General features: G+C 35.5%; 1 protein-coding gene across 15 annotated transcripts in view; it reads left to right on the forward strand.

Annotated features, from left to right (window-relative positions):
- Positions 1–20,095, forward strand: part of SOX6 (SRY-box transcription factor 6) — a 672,686-nt gene that overhangs the window by 221,020 nt on the left and 431,571 nt on the right. The window contains exon 1 of one of the 15 annotated variants that reach the window (XM_043481421.1): positions 9,227–9,568. The exons of 13 other annotated variants lie outside the window; for them this stretch is intronic. Coding sequence is in view for 1 of the 2 variants with exons in the window: in XM_043481397.1 (XP_043337332.1) it covers positions 15,600–15,715 (116 nt within the window). In the remaining variant the exon portion in view is untranslated. Of the gene's footprint in view, positions 1–9,226; positions 9,569–15,051; positions 15,716–20,095 lie in introns of those variants that run through there. One more of the 15 variants, XM_043481397.1, reaches the window with a different exon arrangement.

Consider the following 20,095-nt stretch of genomic DNA (forward strand, 5'->3'; position numbering starts at 1 on the left):
GACTGAATCTTGGATAGGCCATACTGGATACAGTCTCTATGTCTTGCAACAAATGTCCCCAGCTCTTGCCACTTGAAGTCACTCTGAACTCCAGCTTTAGGGAGATAGTTCTGGATGAGAAATGTCACCAGTGTCACTCCAAATGATCCTTTTCCTTGTCTAGAAGTCCTTTTGGTAAGACTTCTAAGGTTTGGACCTGATCTGAGTAAATTCAGGTTAACCTGATTACTTTCATTTTGGGATGGTTTTAGCTTATTCTGCTTCTGATATTGGTCCTATTCTTGAAATTTCTTAGGGACAACATTTTGCAAACTCCTGTTTACTTCTTTCGGTCTATACGGTTTATGTGTGCTGTGTGTACTTAGTCGCTCAGTCATGTCTGACTCTTGCAATTTCATAGACTGTTGCCCTCCAGGCTCCTCTGTCCATGGGATTCTCCAGGCAAGAATACTGGAGTGGGTTGTCATGCCTTCCTCCAGAGGATCTTCCTGACTCAGGGATTGAACCAGGTCTCCTGCATTGCAGTCAGACTCTTTACCAACTGAGTTACAAGGGAAGGTATTTTTATTTAAAAATAATGTAAAACAAAAAAAATCATCATTAATGTCCTTTGTGGAAAAGTGTTAATTATAATCTTTAGATACTAGCAGTTTATATAGCTATAATAATCCCTTACCTTTAGTGTTTATAGTTTTAAAGCTCTTTAGTAAATATGGTCTTAATTATCAAAATAATCTTAGATGCACAGCGCATGTTTATTATACCCATTTAGGGACCAATGCACAGAAAAGTTTGGATACTTAATCGAAAACATAAATTTAGGAAGTGGTAGAGAAACCACTAGAATCCAAGTCTTCTGAGTTCTACTAGTCCAGTAGTGTTTCTCTTTTAGTCATTTTACCTTCTCTCCAGGTTAAATAATCATCGTTCTGTTGATGTTTCTTAATAGATCCCATGAAAATAAAAACAAATTATTAGAATTACACTTTTTTCCACTTTATTTTACCTTGTTTACTATTCCGATTCTCAAGGACTTTTCTTTAGCTTTCTATGGTTCTTCTTTTTCCGTAGTCATTATATTTTCCTTTATTCTGACTATTAACATATTTCATAGCAATTGTAAAGCCACTGACTGCCATGTGTGTCTTTTTGCCTTTTAACGAGTTGTTCATTTCACATCTCTAGATAAGACGAAGCATGTTCTATTGACCATAATAGGTATCGAGCAAACTCATAGGGGTCCACTGAGATGCAAACAGCCTTGGGAGAAAGTTAATATAGTAGGTAAAAGTGCATTAGGTAAAAGATTGGACAATGAACACTATCAAGTGGAGTTCATGTATGTAGAAGAGAGGTACGAAACACAGGATTAAAGTGTTTCATGAAACAGACAAAGCAAGAAAAATCTGAGGCAAGTGGTAAGAGATTTAGGCAGCTAGGCTATAGACATCAAGTGGCGTTAAAGGACAGATTCCAGTTTCTGAGTAGTCTGCAAGTAGAGGGTTACCAAGTTCACAGAAGGGTCATGGTCTTAGATGGACTAGTGCACTCAGGTATAGCAAAACAACTAGAATCTAGTATTGGAATGAAAGCAAAAAATCAGAGTCAAACTAGCAGCAAGTGATTAATTTCATTCTGAGTTCCAAGAGATTGGGTTGGAGTCTCTTTAGAATGAGGTCAGAAATGGTCCTAAAGCAGTGGCTGTCAAATTTTTAATATATGTAAGAATCACCTGGGGTGCTTTGGATTTCTGAAGCAGGGCCCAGGTGTATGTATTTTTAACAAGAGCCCCAAATTTTTTTCTGTTGCAGGTACTACTGATCACGTTTGTAGAAAATTGGCATAAAGCCTGAGATGGTACTTATAGTAGTTTAAGGGACCCAGTAATCACAAATCTTGAGAGGATGCATTTAGATGTTGAAAGTCAGACCTTCCTGCTAAGAGAAAAATGTATCTGTTTTTCTCAGAGCTGGTTTGTATTTATCTACATGTAAGAAGGCAGAAAACTTGGGCTGATATGTACTCGACCGATATGTATGTATTGTAAGCCTGTTATGTTTTTCTCCTTATGTATATTGTGTATGTTACTTGTTTATGACCTGAGTGCTTTTGTAATATCCATCATAAAGATTTGTACCTTTCAGTGTAAAAAAAGTAAGGCTGACTGTTCTTTTGTACCTAATCTAAACTGTCTCTCATTTTTACTTTCAATTTGTTATCTGCATAATTGAATTTCCTCTTTTATTTCCCGAGTCATAAATTGATTAGCATGAATTGGGCAGACTGCTGTAATGAATGCTAAGGGTTAACCAGAAGAGAATTACAAATGAACTATCTAGAAAGTTGATTATTAATCCAGCTAGAGAAGAAATATCCTTTTACTTAGCAAGAATGAGTATCTGAAGAGCTGATAATATTGTTCAGGCAGTGAGGTGGAATGGCAGAGCTTGGTAAGTGAAACAAAACTTGGGATTAATCTTTTATATCAGTTTAAAAAAATTCCTAGAATGTTGATATATTTAAATAGTTAAGTCTAATATGAATTTATAAGCTGCTGGAACAAATCTAAAAACTTCCAAATGTGTTTGTATAGACTATCGGTATAAGTTAACTGAAAAGTATTTACATAAGTAGATAAATATATTTAATTTTGAATATTTATAAAAATATGTGATTAGATTTGTGATTAAGAACAAGGAAGTGGGCATGGAGGAATGATTGCCGTAACAATGTAAGTCCAAACCTCATACTGAAGAATATTGAGTGACAACTGTTGTTGTTTTCTCACAAGATCAAGTTCTGGATTCTTAGATATGAAAATGAAAATATAATTTAAAATATAATATTTGCATAAAGATTCAGTGAGATATTTTTCAGACTTATAGGTGACAAAAATTGTCATAAGTTCTCTTATTTTCTGGGTCCTACTACTCATTTCACCCTGATGTTTAATTTAAGGACCTTTCTAAAGACAGCTTTTATTGTATTTGTGAATTGGAAGGGAAGAGAAATGAGAGGATCTGTGCTATTTGTACAAAGAAAATTAAGTGAAAAGATATGATTTTAATAATGTTCTTCCTTCAAAGACTGCTTCTCCTGTTGTAGAAGAAATTTTGATGTCAACATTCAATTCTATAAGATTGAATTTTCCCATAAATTACTTGATATTACAAAAATGAGCCTTTTAAACATAGTATGGACCATACCGAATATTATTGCAGCTTTGTGCAGTATTAAATCTTTCCAATGTAGTATTGTACTTAGAAGTTAGTAAACTTATTAAAATTGTGCACCAGCAAATGAAGAATTTTAACCTCTCCTTTAAAAGTATTTTTTTAGTGGCAGTAAAAAGGCCTTGACATTTCATTATTTAACGTTCACATAAGCACAGAAAAAATGTTTTTAAAAAGCTATAAGTATTAAAAGTATGTGTTATATGTGTACATGTGTTTATGAATACATCAAGTATATATACATTCAAAATACCAGAGCACCATTTGGACATATACACTCAGCTTTTTTTTTTCTAATGTTGTGACTCATATTTAAAACTGGGAATAGTAACTATAGTAAGTGAAATAATGTGGACAGTAGTTAAAAATTATTGAGCTCTTGTGCACTAAGTGCTGTGTTAAATGCCTTATGTCATTTAATCTGCATATTATTTCTGTGGTTGTTGGAAAACTACAAGGATTGTAATGTATGCTACAACAAAGAGTAAAGTAATTGAAGAGCCTTTTACATCTGATGCTAAACGTCTAGAAAATAAAGGCCCATGAAACAAATTGTATAAGAGAGGAGATTCTTAAATTCTGTGTGCTTATCTTTCTCAAAATTGAGAAGATTTAATATGATCCTGGGAAAGAATAATAGAAAATTAGTCAGTGGTTCTTAGCAATCACTAATTCTTTAAACAACCTTTTATTATGAAAATTTTAGTTGTTTAAAAATGTATAAATAAGCTAAGATACTGTATATTTATAAGAAATGAAACATTACTAATGCAGTCTAAATCTTCTGTGAATTCTTTCCCAATTTTTTGTCTTCCTCTCTTTATGCTAGAGGTAACATTTTTTTGAATTTGGTATTTGTCATTCTCATGCTTTATATTTATACTTAAATTTCATATTCACTATGTATATGGAGGAAAAACTCTACTTAATCATTCTTAGAGATTTAGGATAGACCTTTTCTTGGCTTCCTGTTACACTTTAATTAAAACCAAAATCCTTAACACAATATGCAAAGCTCTGGTCCCATATAATGTGACCCTTGCATTACCAGCCTTAGCTCTTGCCTTTTTCCTAATGACTCTCTTTGATTCAGCTGGTTTCCTGATCTACACTCTCCAAGTTTTTTGCTGCTCTAAGGTCTTCATGTTACGCTATCTTCTCAACTGGGATATACTTCTCCCCACTGTTCTTCAAAATGAGTCCTACTCATTCTTCAGCTCTCTGTTTAAATGTCATTTCCTCAGAGAAACCTTCCCTGATCCTTCCAATTCAAATCTTGTTTGCCTGCAAAGATCTCATTGCAAAACCTTTAATAATAGGAGATATTGCTATTTCAAATTATGTATTTATTTGTGTGATTTTTGCTTAATGTTTGTCCTTCACCCTGGATTCAATTATTTTATTCTCACGTTTCCCCTTATCAACATGGTTTTGTACATTACAGGCATTCATAGATATTTGTTGTTATCAAGAGAGGAATGTAGTGAATGAAGAAGAAAGGGAGATTGAGAAAGAAAACTACATATAAATAGAGTCTGTGGGTTAGTTGATCTATACTGTTAAGGTTAAATTATGCAACTTGAATCTAGTTTAAGAGTAGGGTGAGAGAGGTGGTAGGGACCTTGTTTGTTTCTTAAATCTAGTTGCAGAATGTATCTATTATCCATTGTTGCCTCTTGTTTTTCAGTGCAATCTTTGACTTTTATGTTCTCATTTTTGGGACTCTGCATTCTTGAACTGAGCTTTAAAGTTGTAAACTTTTGAGCAGCCCCAGCATCTATAATATTAGTGTGGAGACGCTATAGTGGGCTCTAAAAATCTGGGAAAATCTCTGACACACAGTTGAGGAAATACGTATGGTACTTTTGCATAAGAAAGCCATGAGGCCACTTATAAGAGTTTTCAGGTGCGTGACTGTAACTAAAGTATTCTTAGTAGTGACACCTGCCGTTATAATGGTAGGCAGTCTGATTTTTTAAGGGGGTTATAGAAAAGATTATAAAAAAGGAGAAAAGAAAATGAAATCAGTCTGAAAGGAGGACTAAGGTTTTCAAAATATCTGAATATACTTATGCTGTACTCTGTAAATCTTTGCTGGCATTTGTAATTAAAATCCAAGGCCAAAAGATGATGGTGAAATTTTTTTTTTTGGTTGTTGATATGGGAAAAGGAGATAAAAAAGGGAATTTAATTAAAATGTCTTAGTGTTAAAAGGAGGGGATTTGTAGAGTGTCTCATTTGTGGTCATAGAAGGTGCCATTATTAGTAATAACAGCGTACCTTACATTTTTATTTTTATTACTCCTTACACTTTTTTTTTTTTTTTTACTCCTTACACTTTTAAATGAACTTTTTCATGTATAATCATATACATTTCTTTTATTAACCCCATGAGATAGTTACAATGGGGGTTTTATTATCTTTAGTTTATAATGAGGAAAACTAGGATTGAACAGAAATCAGAGAGAAGCCAAGACTAAGACTTAAAAACAATTCCGAGGTTTAGTTTTGTAGGCAAGTATTCATTCTACTTCTACCCTTCCATAAAGGATTGGAGGGTATAATTAGGTTCTATTAAGGACCAAGCTCATTGGGGTGGATGTCCTCTATAGCAGTGGTCCCCAACCTTTTTGGCACCAGGGACCAGTTTCTTGGAAGACAGTTTTCCACACACTGGGGGTGGAGATGGGGCACGGTTTCAGGATGTTTGAAGTGCATTTACAGTTATTATACGCTTTATTTTTGTTATTATTACATCATCTCAACCTCAGATCACGAAGCATTGATCCTGGAGGTAAGAGACCCCTGCCCTATAGGTTTCCTAGACTTAAATGTTTAGTTTTTTTCTAATTTCCTAAAGTTGTAAAGTAGTTAACCATCTCCAGCAAATAAAACTGAGATGGTTATATGCATATAGTTAATAGATACACTGCTAAGCCTGTTAAGGCTTTCTGGGTGAAGTAATTGTTTCCTGATATCGTGTGATATCAGGAGCCCACTACTCTCCTGATATCTTAGGGTTCCAAGAATAAGCAGACATGGAGTTTATAAGAATGAAATGCCATAACATTTGAAGTAAATAAATTGTAGCTTAAATAAAAGCATGTGATGAAGCAGCGGGTACAAGCCCCTTGAATGGAAACCTGTCATTTGAACTGAAGATGGACATTTTTTGGCACTCGTTGAAAATATTTTTTTTAAAAGAACAAGTGGAAGGCAATGTGTATATTGCATTTATGCATGTGTACATGCAGGTGGAGGGGTATTTCTTTGAGAACAAAGAAATTCTAGCAGGTATTTGTAATGATTAGCCAAGAAAACTGTTTGCTGCATTTAAAGTAAAAGCCAAACCTTGTATTTTTCAATTAGACAAAGAGCCTGGTTGCAGAGAAATTCAAATTCTCACTCTTTCTGGGCCAGCAAGCAGAAGCCTCCCTTAGGTTAAAGGAACCAGACATGTTCACTCTGAAGTACAGAAGTCTCAAGAGAATCTAATATCTGTCCTAAGATGGATAAATTGCTGCTGTAGGGGAATAGTGTGAACTGTGGAGAACCAAACCCAAGTTATCAGGTGAAAGTCACAAGGAGCCACAGTCACAAAAACAGCAGAAGAAATGCTTTGTAACAGCTACAGTTGTCTAACAATGGGTTGAACTTTTTTGTTGATATAGTGAAGGCCTTGCTACTGGGAGGAATTGGGAAGAAAGATTAAAGTGTTGGATTATAGCAAGTTGTTTAAGTATTGATGTTTCTAAGATGTGCTCTATATGTTAACTGGCTAAGACAAGGATGTGAGTCAACATAGCAAGGATATATTCTTATGTGAAGCCAAGGATGAATGTCATGAAGGCCAGGTTTACTTTCTGGGATGCTCAGCTCTATTTACTCTAGTATGTCAGTTAAAAAATTCACCAATTTTTATCTATAGACAGCCATTTGATGCCTAAAATTGTCCCAACTAAGACCTTTAAACTTCACAGCTATTCTCAAACCTCAGAAGAACTGGCATAAGAGAATGAAATTGTATTATAAGGAAGAAAAAGAGAAATCTGTTAGTTTCTCCATTGGGTCCAGATATAGAGAAGAAGAATTTATTAATAATATGATTTAGGGAGAATAAATTTTAAAAAATCACTAAATTCACTAAATTACCTTTAAAGGCTCCTGAACTTTAGTACATTAATAAGATAAAGGATGACATTTTTAAGCACCTTGGAGATTTTCTAAGTTTCTTCATGTTGAGGTAGTGCTTTCATTTGAACAATTAAACATATTTAAAAATTAAAAAGTAATACACAAATATATTCTTATTCTAGAGTAACTTGCATATAGTAGGAAATCATTAAATGTTACTTGAACGAATAATTTTTGAAAAAAGTGAAGGAAATTTTCCTTAATGTCTCTTCCCACCTCGGATTCTACTTCTCCTCCCCAAACATGGTTACTGTTTTCAATGTGGTTTATATCTTTCCAGACCTCTTTCTATATAATGATATACATATACACACAATTATATAGAAATGTGCAATTTTATTTTTTTTAATTAATTTATTTTTTTTTCATTTATTTTTATTAGTTGGAGGCTAATTACTTTACAATATTGTAGTGGTTTTTGCCATACAGTGACATGAATCAGCCATGGATTTACATGTGTTCCCCATCCTGAACCCGCCTCCCACCTCCCTCCCCATCCCGTCCCTCTGGGTCATCCCAGTGCACCAGCCCCAAGCACCCTGTCTCATGCATCCAACCTGGACTGGTGATCTGTTTCACACTTGGTAATATACATGTTTCAATGCTGTTCTCTCAGATCATCCCACCCTTGCCTTCTCCCATAGAGTCCAAAAGACTGTTCTATACATCTGTGTCTCTTTTTCTGTTTTGCATATAGAGTTATCATTACCATCTTTCTAAATTCCATATATATGTGTTAGTATACTGTATTGGTGTTTTTCTTTCTGGCTTACTTCACTCTGTATAATAGGCTCCAGTTTCATCCATCTCATTAGAACTGATTCAAATGTATTCTTTTTAATGGCTGAGTAATATTCCATGGTGTATATGTACCACAGCTTCCTTATCCATTCATCTGCTGATGGGCATCTAGGTTGCTTCCATGTCCTGGCTATTATAAACAGTGCTGCAATGAACATTGGGGTGCACGTGTCTCTTTCAGATCTGGTTTCCTCAGTGTGTATGCCCAGAAGTGGGATTGCTGGGTCATATGGCAGTTCTATTTCCAGTTTTTTAAGGAATCTCCACAATGTTTTCCATAGTGGCTGTACTAGTTTGCATTCCCACCAACAGTGTAAGAGGGTTCCCTTTTCTCCACACCCTCTCCAGCATTTATTGCTTGTAGACTTTTGGATAGCAGCCATCCTGACTGGCGTGTAATGCTACCTCATTGAGGTTTCGATTTGTATTTCTCTGATAATGAGTGATGTTGAGCATCTTGTCATGTGTTTGTTAGCCATCTGTATGTCTTCTTTGGAGAAATGTCTGTTTAGTTCTTTGGCCCATTTTTTGATTGGGCCATTTATTTTTCTGGAATTGAGCCGCAGGAGTTGCTTGTATATTTTTGAGATTAATCCTTTGTCTGTTTCTTCATTTGCTATTATTTTCTCCCATTCTGAAGGCTGTCTTTTCACTTTGCTTATAGTTTCCTTCGTTGTGCAAAAGCTTTTAATTTAATTAGGTCCCATTTGTTTATTTTTGCTTTTATTTCCCAGGCAAGAATACTGCAGTGGGTTGCCATTCCCTTCTCCAGGGGATCTTCCTTATCCAGGGATCAAACACAGGTCTCCTAGGCATGCTGCTGCAGCTGCTGCTAAGTCACTCCAGTCGTGTCCGAATCTGTGCGACCCCATAGACGGCAGCCCACCAGGATCCCCCGTCCCTGGGATTCTCCAGGCAAGAACACTAGAGTGGGTTGCCATTCCCCTTCTCCAATGCATGCATGCATGCTAAGTCGCTTCAGTTGTGTCCGACTCTGTGCGACCCTATGGACAGCAGTCCACCAGGCTTCTCTGCCCACAGGATTCTCCAGGCAAGAATACTGGAGTGGGTTGCCATTTCCTTCTCTCTCCTAGGCATAGAGGAGTGAAAAAACATTATATTATTTACTCATTCATTAATGAAACAGAAGAAGTCTTTATTATCAGAGGATAATTGGTAGTGAGAAAAGGCCACTAATTTTATCCAATTAAAATTGAGTGGGGATAATAACTATAAACTCTGGAAGAAACGTGAAAAACAACTGTTTGAAGATATGGGAGAACAATCCAAAGCAGGCTAAATCTTCAGAGGAGATGACATTTGGAAGAAGGAATATTTAGGTAAGTTTGCCATTTTAGGGGTTTCAGTATGAAGGTAGTCTCAGTTTATAAAACTCCAGTAGAAAAACTAGCAGTCTTTCTGGTCTGGGGAACTAGTAGAACAGACTTTGGAGCAACCACAACTACTGGGAAGTGAGAATGTAATTCTGGAAAAGAAAGAGTCACAGAAAGTGACTCCTAAATTCTATGTATAAATTTTGCCCCAGCCTCTGACTGATCTGCAAGCCATATATGCTCAGGAGAGGTGTTAAGAGCTCACATAAGGCTTAAAGAACTAAATAGATATTTAAGCTGCTGCCCATTGCAGGTGAGACAGAATGTGCAGTTTGAGTCTAAGCAAATAAGCTTTTTGCTAAACAAACAAAAAGGGACACTCTTTACAGCACTATAAAAGAATCCAGAGTCTCCATGACATAATGGTCAAGATATCTAAGGTGAAGGTGAAAGTCGTTCAGTCATGTCTGACTCTTTGCCACCCCATGGACTATACAGTCCGTGGAGTACTGGAGTGAGTAGCCTTTTCCTTCTCCAGGGGATCTTCCCAGCCCAGGGATCAAACCCAGGTCTCCTGCATTGCAGGTGTGTTCTTTACCAGCTGAGCCACCAGGGAAGCCAGAATACTGGAGTGGGTAGCCTATCGCTTCTCCAGTGGATCTTCCCAACCCAGGAATTGAACAGAGGTCTCCTGCATTGCAGGCGGATTCTTTACCAACTGAGCTATGAGGGAAGCTGTGATATCTACGAATAATCCCAAATTACTCAACAAACAAAGAAGGGGAAAGTGTTAAATAAATAGGGCATTTCAGCAGACAGATAGAATTTTCAAAAGATCCAGATGGGAACTTAAAACTGAAAAAAAAATGAAAGATGATATCTGAAATGAGACTAACTTGATGGGCGAATCAGTAGAATAAAAATGACAGGGAATAGCTAGTGAAATTGAAAATAGATCAATAGAAATTATCTGATATAAAAAACATAGAGAAAAAATTAAAAATGAATATAGCACTAGGGATACATAAAACATTATTAAAAGTTCTAATGTATATAAATCCTAGAAAAGGAGAGCAATATTAGGGTAGAAAAAAATGCTTGAAGAAATAAATGGTTCCAAATTTCCCAAATTTGGTGAAAGATATAAATTTACATATTTAAGAATTTCAGTGAACTTCAAGTAGCATAAATGCAAAGAAAAACACACTAGACACATTGAAATAAACTGCATAAAGCAAAGAAAAATGTAGAGGTAAAGTCTTTTTTTTTTTTTCTGGTAATGACAGAAAACAGAGAACATAACTTACCAACATTGGGACTGAAAGAGGAATTGTCAGAGAAGAATTTAGAGATTAAACAGACAATAGGAGGTGTTATGAATATCTTATATCAAAAATGTACAGGTGTACCTTGGAGATATTGTAGATTTAGTTCCCGACCACTGCAATAAAGGTAGTATCACAATAGTCACACAATTTTTTTGGTTTTTCAGTGCATATGAAAGTTCTGTTTATACTATATTGTAGACTATTAAGTGTGCAGTAGCATTAAAAATACTTTATTGCTAAAACATGCTAATCATCATCTGACAATCAAAGTTGCCTCAAAACATCAGTTTGTAGAAACTACAATATTTACTAAATGTAATAAAGCAACGTGCAATAAAAAGAAGTACACCTTTACTACTTAGAAGACATAAGAAATTCCTCAAAAAACCCCCCAAAACCAGAACTTGCTAAAACTGACACAAGATGAGACAGAAAACCTAAATAGCACTTTGTTTATAAAAGACATTGCATTTTAAATTAAAAAATAAAACTTTTTATTAAGAAAACTTTGAGTCCAAAGTGGTTTCACTGATGAATTCTGTCATATATTTAAGAAATAGCATCAATCTTACCTAAACTCTTTCAAAATATAGAGGAAGGAGGAATAATTTCTACCTTTCAAGTCTAGTATTACCATAATACCAAACCTGACAAAACATTACAAAAGGCAAATTTTAGACCTATATTCTTTATGATCATAGATGCAAAAATCCTTAACATCAGCAAATTAAGTCCAACAATACAAAAAGAGTGGGAATAGAACTGCCATATGACCCAGCAATCTCACTACTGGGCATACACACCGAGGAAACCAGAATTGAAAGAGACATATATACCCCAATGTTCATCGCAGCACTGTTTATAATAGCCAGGGCATGGAAGCAACCTAGATGTCCATCAGCAGATGAATGGATAAGAAAGCTGTGATACATATACACCATGGAATATTACTCAGCCATTAAAAAGAATACATTTGAATCAGTTCTAATTAGGTGGATGAAACTGGAGCCTATTATACAGAGTGAAGTAAGCCAGAAAGAAAAACACCAATACAGTATACTAACACATATATATGGAATTTAGAAAGATGGTAATGATAACCCTATATGCAAGACAGCAAAAGAGACACAGATATATAGAATAGTCTTCTGGACTCTGTGGGAGAGGGTGAGGGTTGGATGATTTGGGAGAATGGCATTGAAACATTTATTATATATGAAATGAATCGCTAGTCCAGGTTGGATGCATGAGACAGGGTGCTTGGGGCTGGTGCACTGGGATGACCCAGAGGGATGGTATGGGAAGGGAGGTGGGAGGCGGGTTCAGGATGGGGAACACATGTAAATCCATGGCTGATTCATGTCAATGTATGGCAAAAACCACTACAATATTGAAAAGTAATTAACCTCCAATTAAAATAAATTTATATTAATAAAAAAATACAAAAAGAGAATAATATATCATGATCAAATAGGGATTAGGCCAAGAATGCAAGGTTAATTTAGCATTTGGAAGATCTCACCATATTATTAATGGAATAAGTGAAAAATATCATATAATCATTTTCATAGATGTAGAAAAATATTTAACAATAATTAATAATTAAAAGCACTCAGCAAGCTAGCAACAAAAAATAATTTCCCTAATCTGAAAAGGACATCTGTGAAAAATTTACAACTAGCATCATGTTTAATGGTGAAATATTGAATGAAATTTTTCCACAATGGAGAGCAAAATAATTAATATCTATGTTCTTTCATCCCATTTGACATTGTATTGGAGGCCCTAACCATTGTGAGGAGGCAAGAAAAGGAAACAGTATGAGAATACAAAAGGAAAAAGTACAACTGTCTCTGCATCTTTGGCAAGGTTACACAAACACAAGGTCTTCTATATGCTAATGGATGGGGATAAAAATTCCATGGAAAACAATGGAGATATTATTTTGACTCAATCTTAAAAATTAAAACTAAAATTGAAAAATTACTTTATATAATTGGCAGCATTTCATTTGTATTTGTGCATTCTTAGAAGAATGAATTAACTGCATGATTTTTAAGAATAGTTTTTCAGGTCAAATATTATGATCATTTGACATGGTATCATTTTTGCAGGGAACATTTTTTAAGGTCTTTGTTTAATCTTTTTATATTCAAATCATTCTCTGTTGAAAATATACCATGTTAATTCATTCTTGGCAGTTTTTGGTTCTTCAGTTTATCTTGGCGAACTGCAGATTCTTGATTTGTCAACAGTCTGAGCTGGTCTTCAACACTATATTTCTCACAAGTTCTTGCTTTTTTTTATTAAGATTTGCAATTTCACTTTGAATTCATTTCATATATTTATTTTGAATATTATTTACAATATTCCACAATGCAATTTCATGGCTGCAATCACCATCCACAGTGATTTTGGAGCCCAAGAAAATAAAGTCTGTCACTGCAGCCATGAAATTAAAAGACGCTCCTTGGAAGAAAAGCTATGACAAACCTAGACAGCATATTAAAAAGCAGAGACATTTCTTTACCGACAATGGTCCATCTAGTCAAACCTATGGTTTTTCCAGTAGTCATGCATGGATGATGAGAGTTGGACCATAAAGAAGACTGAGTCCCAAAGAATTGATGTTTTTGAAATCTGGTGCTAGAGAAGACTGTTGAGAGTCCCTTGGACAGCAAGGAGATCAAACCAGTCAATCCTAAAGTAAATCAACCCTGAATATTCATCAGAAGGACTGATGCTGAAGCTCCAATACTTTGGCCACCTGATGCAAAGGGCCGACTCTTTGGAAAAAATACTGATGCTGGGAAAGATTGAGGCCAGGAGGAGAAGGGGGAAACGGAGGATGAGATGGCTGGATGGCATCACCGGCTCAGTGGACACGGGTTTGAGTAAACTCCAGGAGACAGTGAAGGACAAGGAAGCCTGGTGTATTATAGTCCATGGGGTTGCAAAGAGTCAGACACGACTGAGTGACTAAACAACAACAGTGCGATATCCATCAATCAGGTTAGCTTGATTCTCAATCTTGACTAAAAAATAATTATTTGACAATTTTTAAATGTTTTCCTATTCTTAGCTTGCATTTTAATCAATTAAATCAGTCTTTGGGAATGGGAGCCAGGCATCAACATTATTTGAAGATTCCATGTCACTCCAGTGTGCACATAACTTTGAAGCCACTGGACAGTGATTATCAAAGATACAAAGAAATTTATCTAAATTGGTGAGATACCGTTAATTAATCAGTGAGAGATATTTGAATGAAGAGTAATTTTATAAATGTTAATTTCCTTAGTGAATGTTTTTATATTTTGATCATTTTCACTTCCTATTTGATTTTGGAGACTCACATAATGAATTTTGAGTAACAAGAGTATCTTCTATATTCAATGAATATCAAGTATTTATGACCTAGGAATACAGCAGTGAACTAAAATGTATGGTATCCCTTTTTTTGAAGAGTTTACAATCTAAAAAAGAGGAAGACATTAAATAAATACTTAATTATAAGATAATAAATATTGTGAAGCGAAAGAGAGATCCATTGTGGGCTTAGAATCAAGTATGGTGACTCTGCATTGGTGATATTAAAGCTGAGGCCTAAGGAGACAGTGGAAACAGTGTCAGACTTTGTTTTTTGGGGCTCCAAGATCACTGCAGATGGTGACTGCAGCCATGAAATTAAAAGACGCTTACTCCTTGGAAGGAAAGTTATGACCAACCTAGATAGCATATTAAAAAGCAGAGACATTACTTTGCCAACAAAGGTTCATCTGGTCAAGTCTATGGTTTTTCCAGTAGTCATGTGTGGATGTGAGAGTTGGACTGTGAGGAAAGCTGAACGCCAAAAAATTGATGCTTTTGAACTATGGTGTTGGAGAAGACTCTTGAGAGTCCCTTGGACTGCAAGGAGATCCAACCAGTCCATCCTAAAGGAGATCAGTCCTGGGCGTTCATTGGAAGGACTGATGTTGAAGCTGAAACACCAATACTTTGGCCACCTGATGCAAAGAGTTGACTCATTGGAAAAGACCCTGATGCTGGAAGGGATTGGGGGCAGGAGGAGAAGGGGACGACAGAGGATGAGATGGTTAGATGGCATCACTAACTCAATGGGCATGAGTTTGAGTAAACTCCAGGAGTTGGTGATAGACAGGGAGGCCTGGCATGCTGTGATTCATGGGGTCACAAAGAGTTGGACATGACTGAGCGACTGAACTGAACTGAACTGAACTGAAAAGATGAGTAAGAGATAATTTGGTGAAGAGGAGATGTAAGAGGGAACAGTTTTTGAAAGGCCATAAATTGGGAGGAGGCTTGTAAGCTCTAGAAACAGAAATCAGGTAAAGATGACTAAGAACAATCAACAAACAATAGAGAAGCTCTAAGTTGCTGTTTGTGTGTGTGTGTATGTGTGTGTGAAGATAAAACTAGAAAGATCGTTTGGAATCTGATATTAATAGGCTTGTATCTCTACCAAGTAATTTGGAGTTAAATCTGTAGGTATGAGGAAATAACGAAGGGTTTTTAAGCAGGATATTGGATGTGATCAGATTTTATATTTTAGCACCACAATTCAGGTAACAACAATAAAATAAGATTTCCCCATGTGGTGTCCTCAGCTTAGAAAAGTAAACTTTTCTTTGTTTCTCCCGTGTGTGTGTGTGTGTTTTAGTCAGTGATGTCCAACTCTTTGCCACCCCATGGATTGTACCCTGCCGGGCTCCTCTATCCATGGAATTCTCCAGGCAAGAATACTGGAGAGGGTATCCATTCCCTTCTCCGGGAGATCTTCGTATATTGCAATTCTGTTATTAAGGTAGAATGGATTTCTCCTCCAACTCTCATTACTACCCCATTCCCCAAACTAAATGAAAAACCACATGTAAGAGGAAAAAAAAAAAAATTCCACTAGCATTCCTCAAGAACCATATGTATACCAATACAAGTAGAATTGTCCTATGAGTTTTTTGAGTTTGCTAAAGACAGCTTTGAAATAAGTCCAGGAGCTTGAAAATCATGCTCAAGGGATTGACCCCAGAGAACATTATGACTTCAGCAACCACAGATCTTTGAAGTACTAAAGTGGTCTGAGGCAATTAATTTGATAGCAACAAACATTAAACTGTTCTTTTAGTTTGAATGACTATTAGCTAGTAGGTTAGGAAATGGGAGAGAAAAAATGAAAATGAAAATATTAATTAAATAATTTTTACTTTGGCCTCAATTCAGTCACAGATGATACAGCAGTTTCTTAGGATTTCCACACATTAGTTAATTCAAAAGAGCAGAAAATGAATCAGAACCAGAAAACTATGTATTATGCCCTTCTTTCCTTTATGCACCATGAAAAACTCAGCATCTCTTGTGATAACAGGAGTTTGCATTTCTAAGTTGGCTGCATCCAATCTAAAAATGGATTAAAATATGCTCTTAAACATATTAATGAAGGGTTTTTTTCTTTACCTATCTGTTTATTGAAAGTAAATAGTGATGGAAGTAGTTAATATTTATTTGTACATTTAAGTGGTAGAAAGAACATGTGAAAGCTATGACACTACTGAGTGAAAACACACCAGAATGTTTTTGTTTGTTTCCCAAAGATAAAATACCCTTAACCAAACAATTTAGAGCATGATTTAGACTTGCCCTCCCCCCATATTACAAAATGTAAATGCCTCTGTTGTAAATGGTGTCCATTGACTTTCGGCCATTGACAATTTGAATCTAAGAAAAGAAACGGAATCTTCACAGCTCTGTCGGCTAAAGAGCCAATTAGATCTGGAGATAGCAGGTTTTAGGTACAGGAAATTATGTACAGGAGGAATTGAATATTAATTGTAATTGGAAAGCACATAATCTAAATTCGGTTGTGATTATGCCACAGATTCACTCTGGGTTTCATTTAGTCCATCTCAAATCTGTACTGGCACCGTACTGTTAGTGCTACTCATAATAATAACCAGTACCGAAAATAATTGCAAGTTTTCAGTGTTCCAGTACTTTGTGCCTGTTTGGTCTTCTACCTTTCTCTCTTTTAAAATTAAAGCTCTAGTTAGTGAAGAAAACGGTTTATGTTTCTGGGAAGAAGCACTTTTCCTAATGAAAAAATCCTCTTAAGATCTGCCGTATATATTGCTGTCTGGCATGTTTGCAAATTGTATATGGCATTCAGTGGGACAGTTCCAAACAGAGACACACATTTCTAGATCAGAAAGAAAAAAAAAATGCCCTTGGTTCATTTCTGATATGTTAATTTTATTTTTATGCTGCCACCTTTTCTTTCTTTTTCAGCCATGTAGTCAGTGATTGCTCAATAATAGCTAAATTGCCTAAAGCAGTCTATTTTTTAAAATTTTTATTTTAGAAGGTAAAGAAATGCATTTCACTCATGACTTGGCTTCTTGAAATTTCAGTATTTTATCAGTTTATTTTGCTGTTTCCCTAGAGTTGTTTAAACTTTTTTTTGACCCTAAAAATAAGGGTGTGTCAGAATTGTTGCAAGCAAAGATAGAGGTAATCATATATGGTTCCTGTTATAAGCTTTGTGTTGATACTGACTGCTATTTAAAATAAGACCTCTAAGATGAATCTACTTTTAGCATTTTTCTCTTTCAAGTGACTTTATTGTACAGAATGTAATCAATTTTTTCATAATAGTTACATTTTTATACCTTTATTGTTCAAGGATTAATCTGGCTATTTGAATAAGAAACTCAATTGAGAATGTATTTCTTAAATTTCTAAAGACTGCCTTTTAGCTATTATAATCACCTATACATTCTGATTTCCTAAATAATTTGTTCTTTAGAAAATATAAACAAAATTGAAGAATATGATATTTAAAATCATCCATAATTCCATTACCAGTGATAACCCCTATTAAAATTGGAAGGTAATATGTGTTATAATTAAGGGTATATCCTATCTAGTTTTAAGTTATAATTTTAAAGTTTAATTATCTAACATCTTGTCTTGGTGACTCAGAGTCATCGTGATGAACATTTGATTCCTGAACTGCTCCTTGAGTTGTCTGCTAAGTCTAGTTATCTCTGTGCTGAGTGGGCCCCCAGACGGCTATGCTTTTTGAGTGCCTGTGTCTGCATTTTGAATTTTCTGTCTTTGCCTTTGTTTCCAGACTGTAAACTGTCATTTCTTGATAATCAGTGTTTTTATCTACTAATATTAATCCTCCTTCAATACTCCCATGGACTGCTATTTCTGTTTGGCTCAGTGTTAAATAGAGAAAAGGGGAAAACTAGCAGTTTTATACAGTTCCTTTATGTTGTACAGCACTAATACAGGTGCTTTCACGTAAATGATGCTATTAAATTTTCACACTATGTTCTTGAATATTGTTAGTTCAATTTTCTTAGATAACAGAGAACAATTTACTGAGCATTTGCTATATATGAGGCACTGTGCTAAGAACTTTACATGTACTGTGTTAATTGGGTTTATTTCTGTAATACTCCAGTGAGGTGGATTGTTTTACAGATAGAAACACCTAGGTATTTCTTGTAACTTGCCCAAGATCATAATACTATTAAGTAGTAGAATCAGGATTTGAACTCAGGTGGGCCCCTCAAATCATTAAAAGCACTATAATTTTATCTGAAGTGAAAGTAAATAGATTCTGATCTCAGGAATTCTTCTTTAAGAAAAGTAAAGCAGCTTTACTATACTACTTTGACATCTGTTTTGGGTTTGTTCCTTTCTAATTCCCTTCATTGCTCTATTATAAGGATGATGCTGAATAAGGGATCTATGGAGAAATGTGGGTGTCTGAGGAACTCAATATTCAGGACAAATTAATCCTAAAAGAATGAGGTTAAAAAGATTTATCAAGGAAGGAGTAATTCTTGTTAAATAAGTCCATCTTTCATAATTCATAGAATTATGAGTGTATTCCCTGCAAAATTTCCTATATTAAAAGGTCCTGAGATATTTGAAGAAAAGCTATGACAAACCTAGACAGCATATTAAAAAGCAGAGACATTACTTTACCGACAAAGGTCCATCTAGTAAAAGCTATGGTTTTTCCAGTAGTCATGTATGGATGTGAGTGTTGGACCATAAAGAAGGCTGAGAGCCAAAGACATGCTTTTGAACTGTGGTGTTGGAGAAGACTCTTGAGAGTCCCTTGGACTGCAAGGAGATCAAACCAGTCAATCCTAGAGGAAGTCAATCCTGAATATTCATTGGAAGGACTGATGCTGAACCTGAAGCTCCAATACTTTGGCCACCTTATGTGAAGAGATGACTCATTGGAAAAAACCCTGATGCTGGGAAAGACTGAAGACAAAAGGAGAAACAGGAAGCAGAGGATGAGATGGTTAGATAGCATCTGTGACTCTATGGACATAAGTTTGATCAAACTCCGGGAGATGGTGAAGGACAGGGAAGTCTGGAATGCTGCAGTCCATGGGGTTGCAAAGAGTCAGACATGACTGAGCGACTGAACAGCAACAATATAGTAATTAACCAAAATACCATTGTATTGATTGTCCATAGCTATAATTCTTGGGGAAACAGGTTTTAATATCTATGTATATTTTTAATTATACATGAAATAAAATACTAATTTCAAGGAAAAAGCCTCATTAGTTACTTTCAGGGTAGTTCAGAGGGCTTCCTTGGTGGCTCAGACGGTAAAGAATCCACCCCTAGTGCAGGAGACCCAGGTTTGATCCCTGGGTCGGGAAGATCCCCTGAAGAAGCAAATGGCTACCAAAGCCAATATTCTTACCTGGAGAATTCCATGGACAGAGGAGCCTAGCAGACTGTAGTCCATGGGGTCGCAAAAACTCAGACATGACTGAATGACTAAGCATGTGTGATAGTTCAGAGGTTAAGTGGTGGTGAAGAACTTGGTCTTTAAAGTTTTCTGCCTAGATTCAAATCCTAACTTGACCATTGCTAACATAAAGTTGGATAAGTTAATTTCTATGTGCCTACTTTCTCATATGTAAAATGGGGATAGTGACAATAATATCTACAAGTTAATACCCTCTCCAATATGAGTTGTTTGTTTTGTGGACTAAAGTTAATATGTATAAAATAACTTGTATAATGCTTACTGTACAATAAGTGCTTTACAAGTGTTACTATTACTTTAATTTGAACTTTTTTTCAAATCTCTGAGTTCTGTAAAAACTGCTAACAATTTTAAGTCTTTGCCTATCAAAATAGTATATTT

The sequence above is a fragment of the Cervus canadensis genome, chromosome 11, assembly GCF_019320065.1.
Source record: "Cervus canadensis isolate Bull #8, Minnesota chromosome 11, ASM1932006v1, whole genome shotgun sequence".
Taxonomy (NCBI): domain Eukaryota; kingdom Metazoa; phylum Chordata; class Mammalia; order Artiodactyla; family Cervidae; genus Cervus; species Cervus canadensis.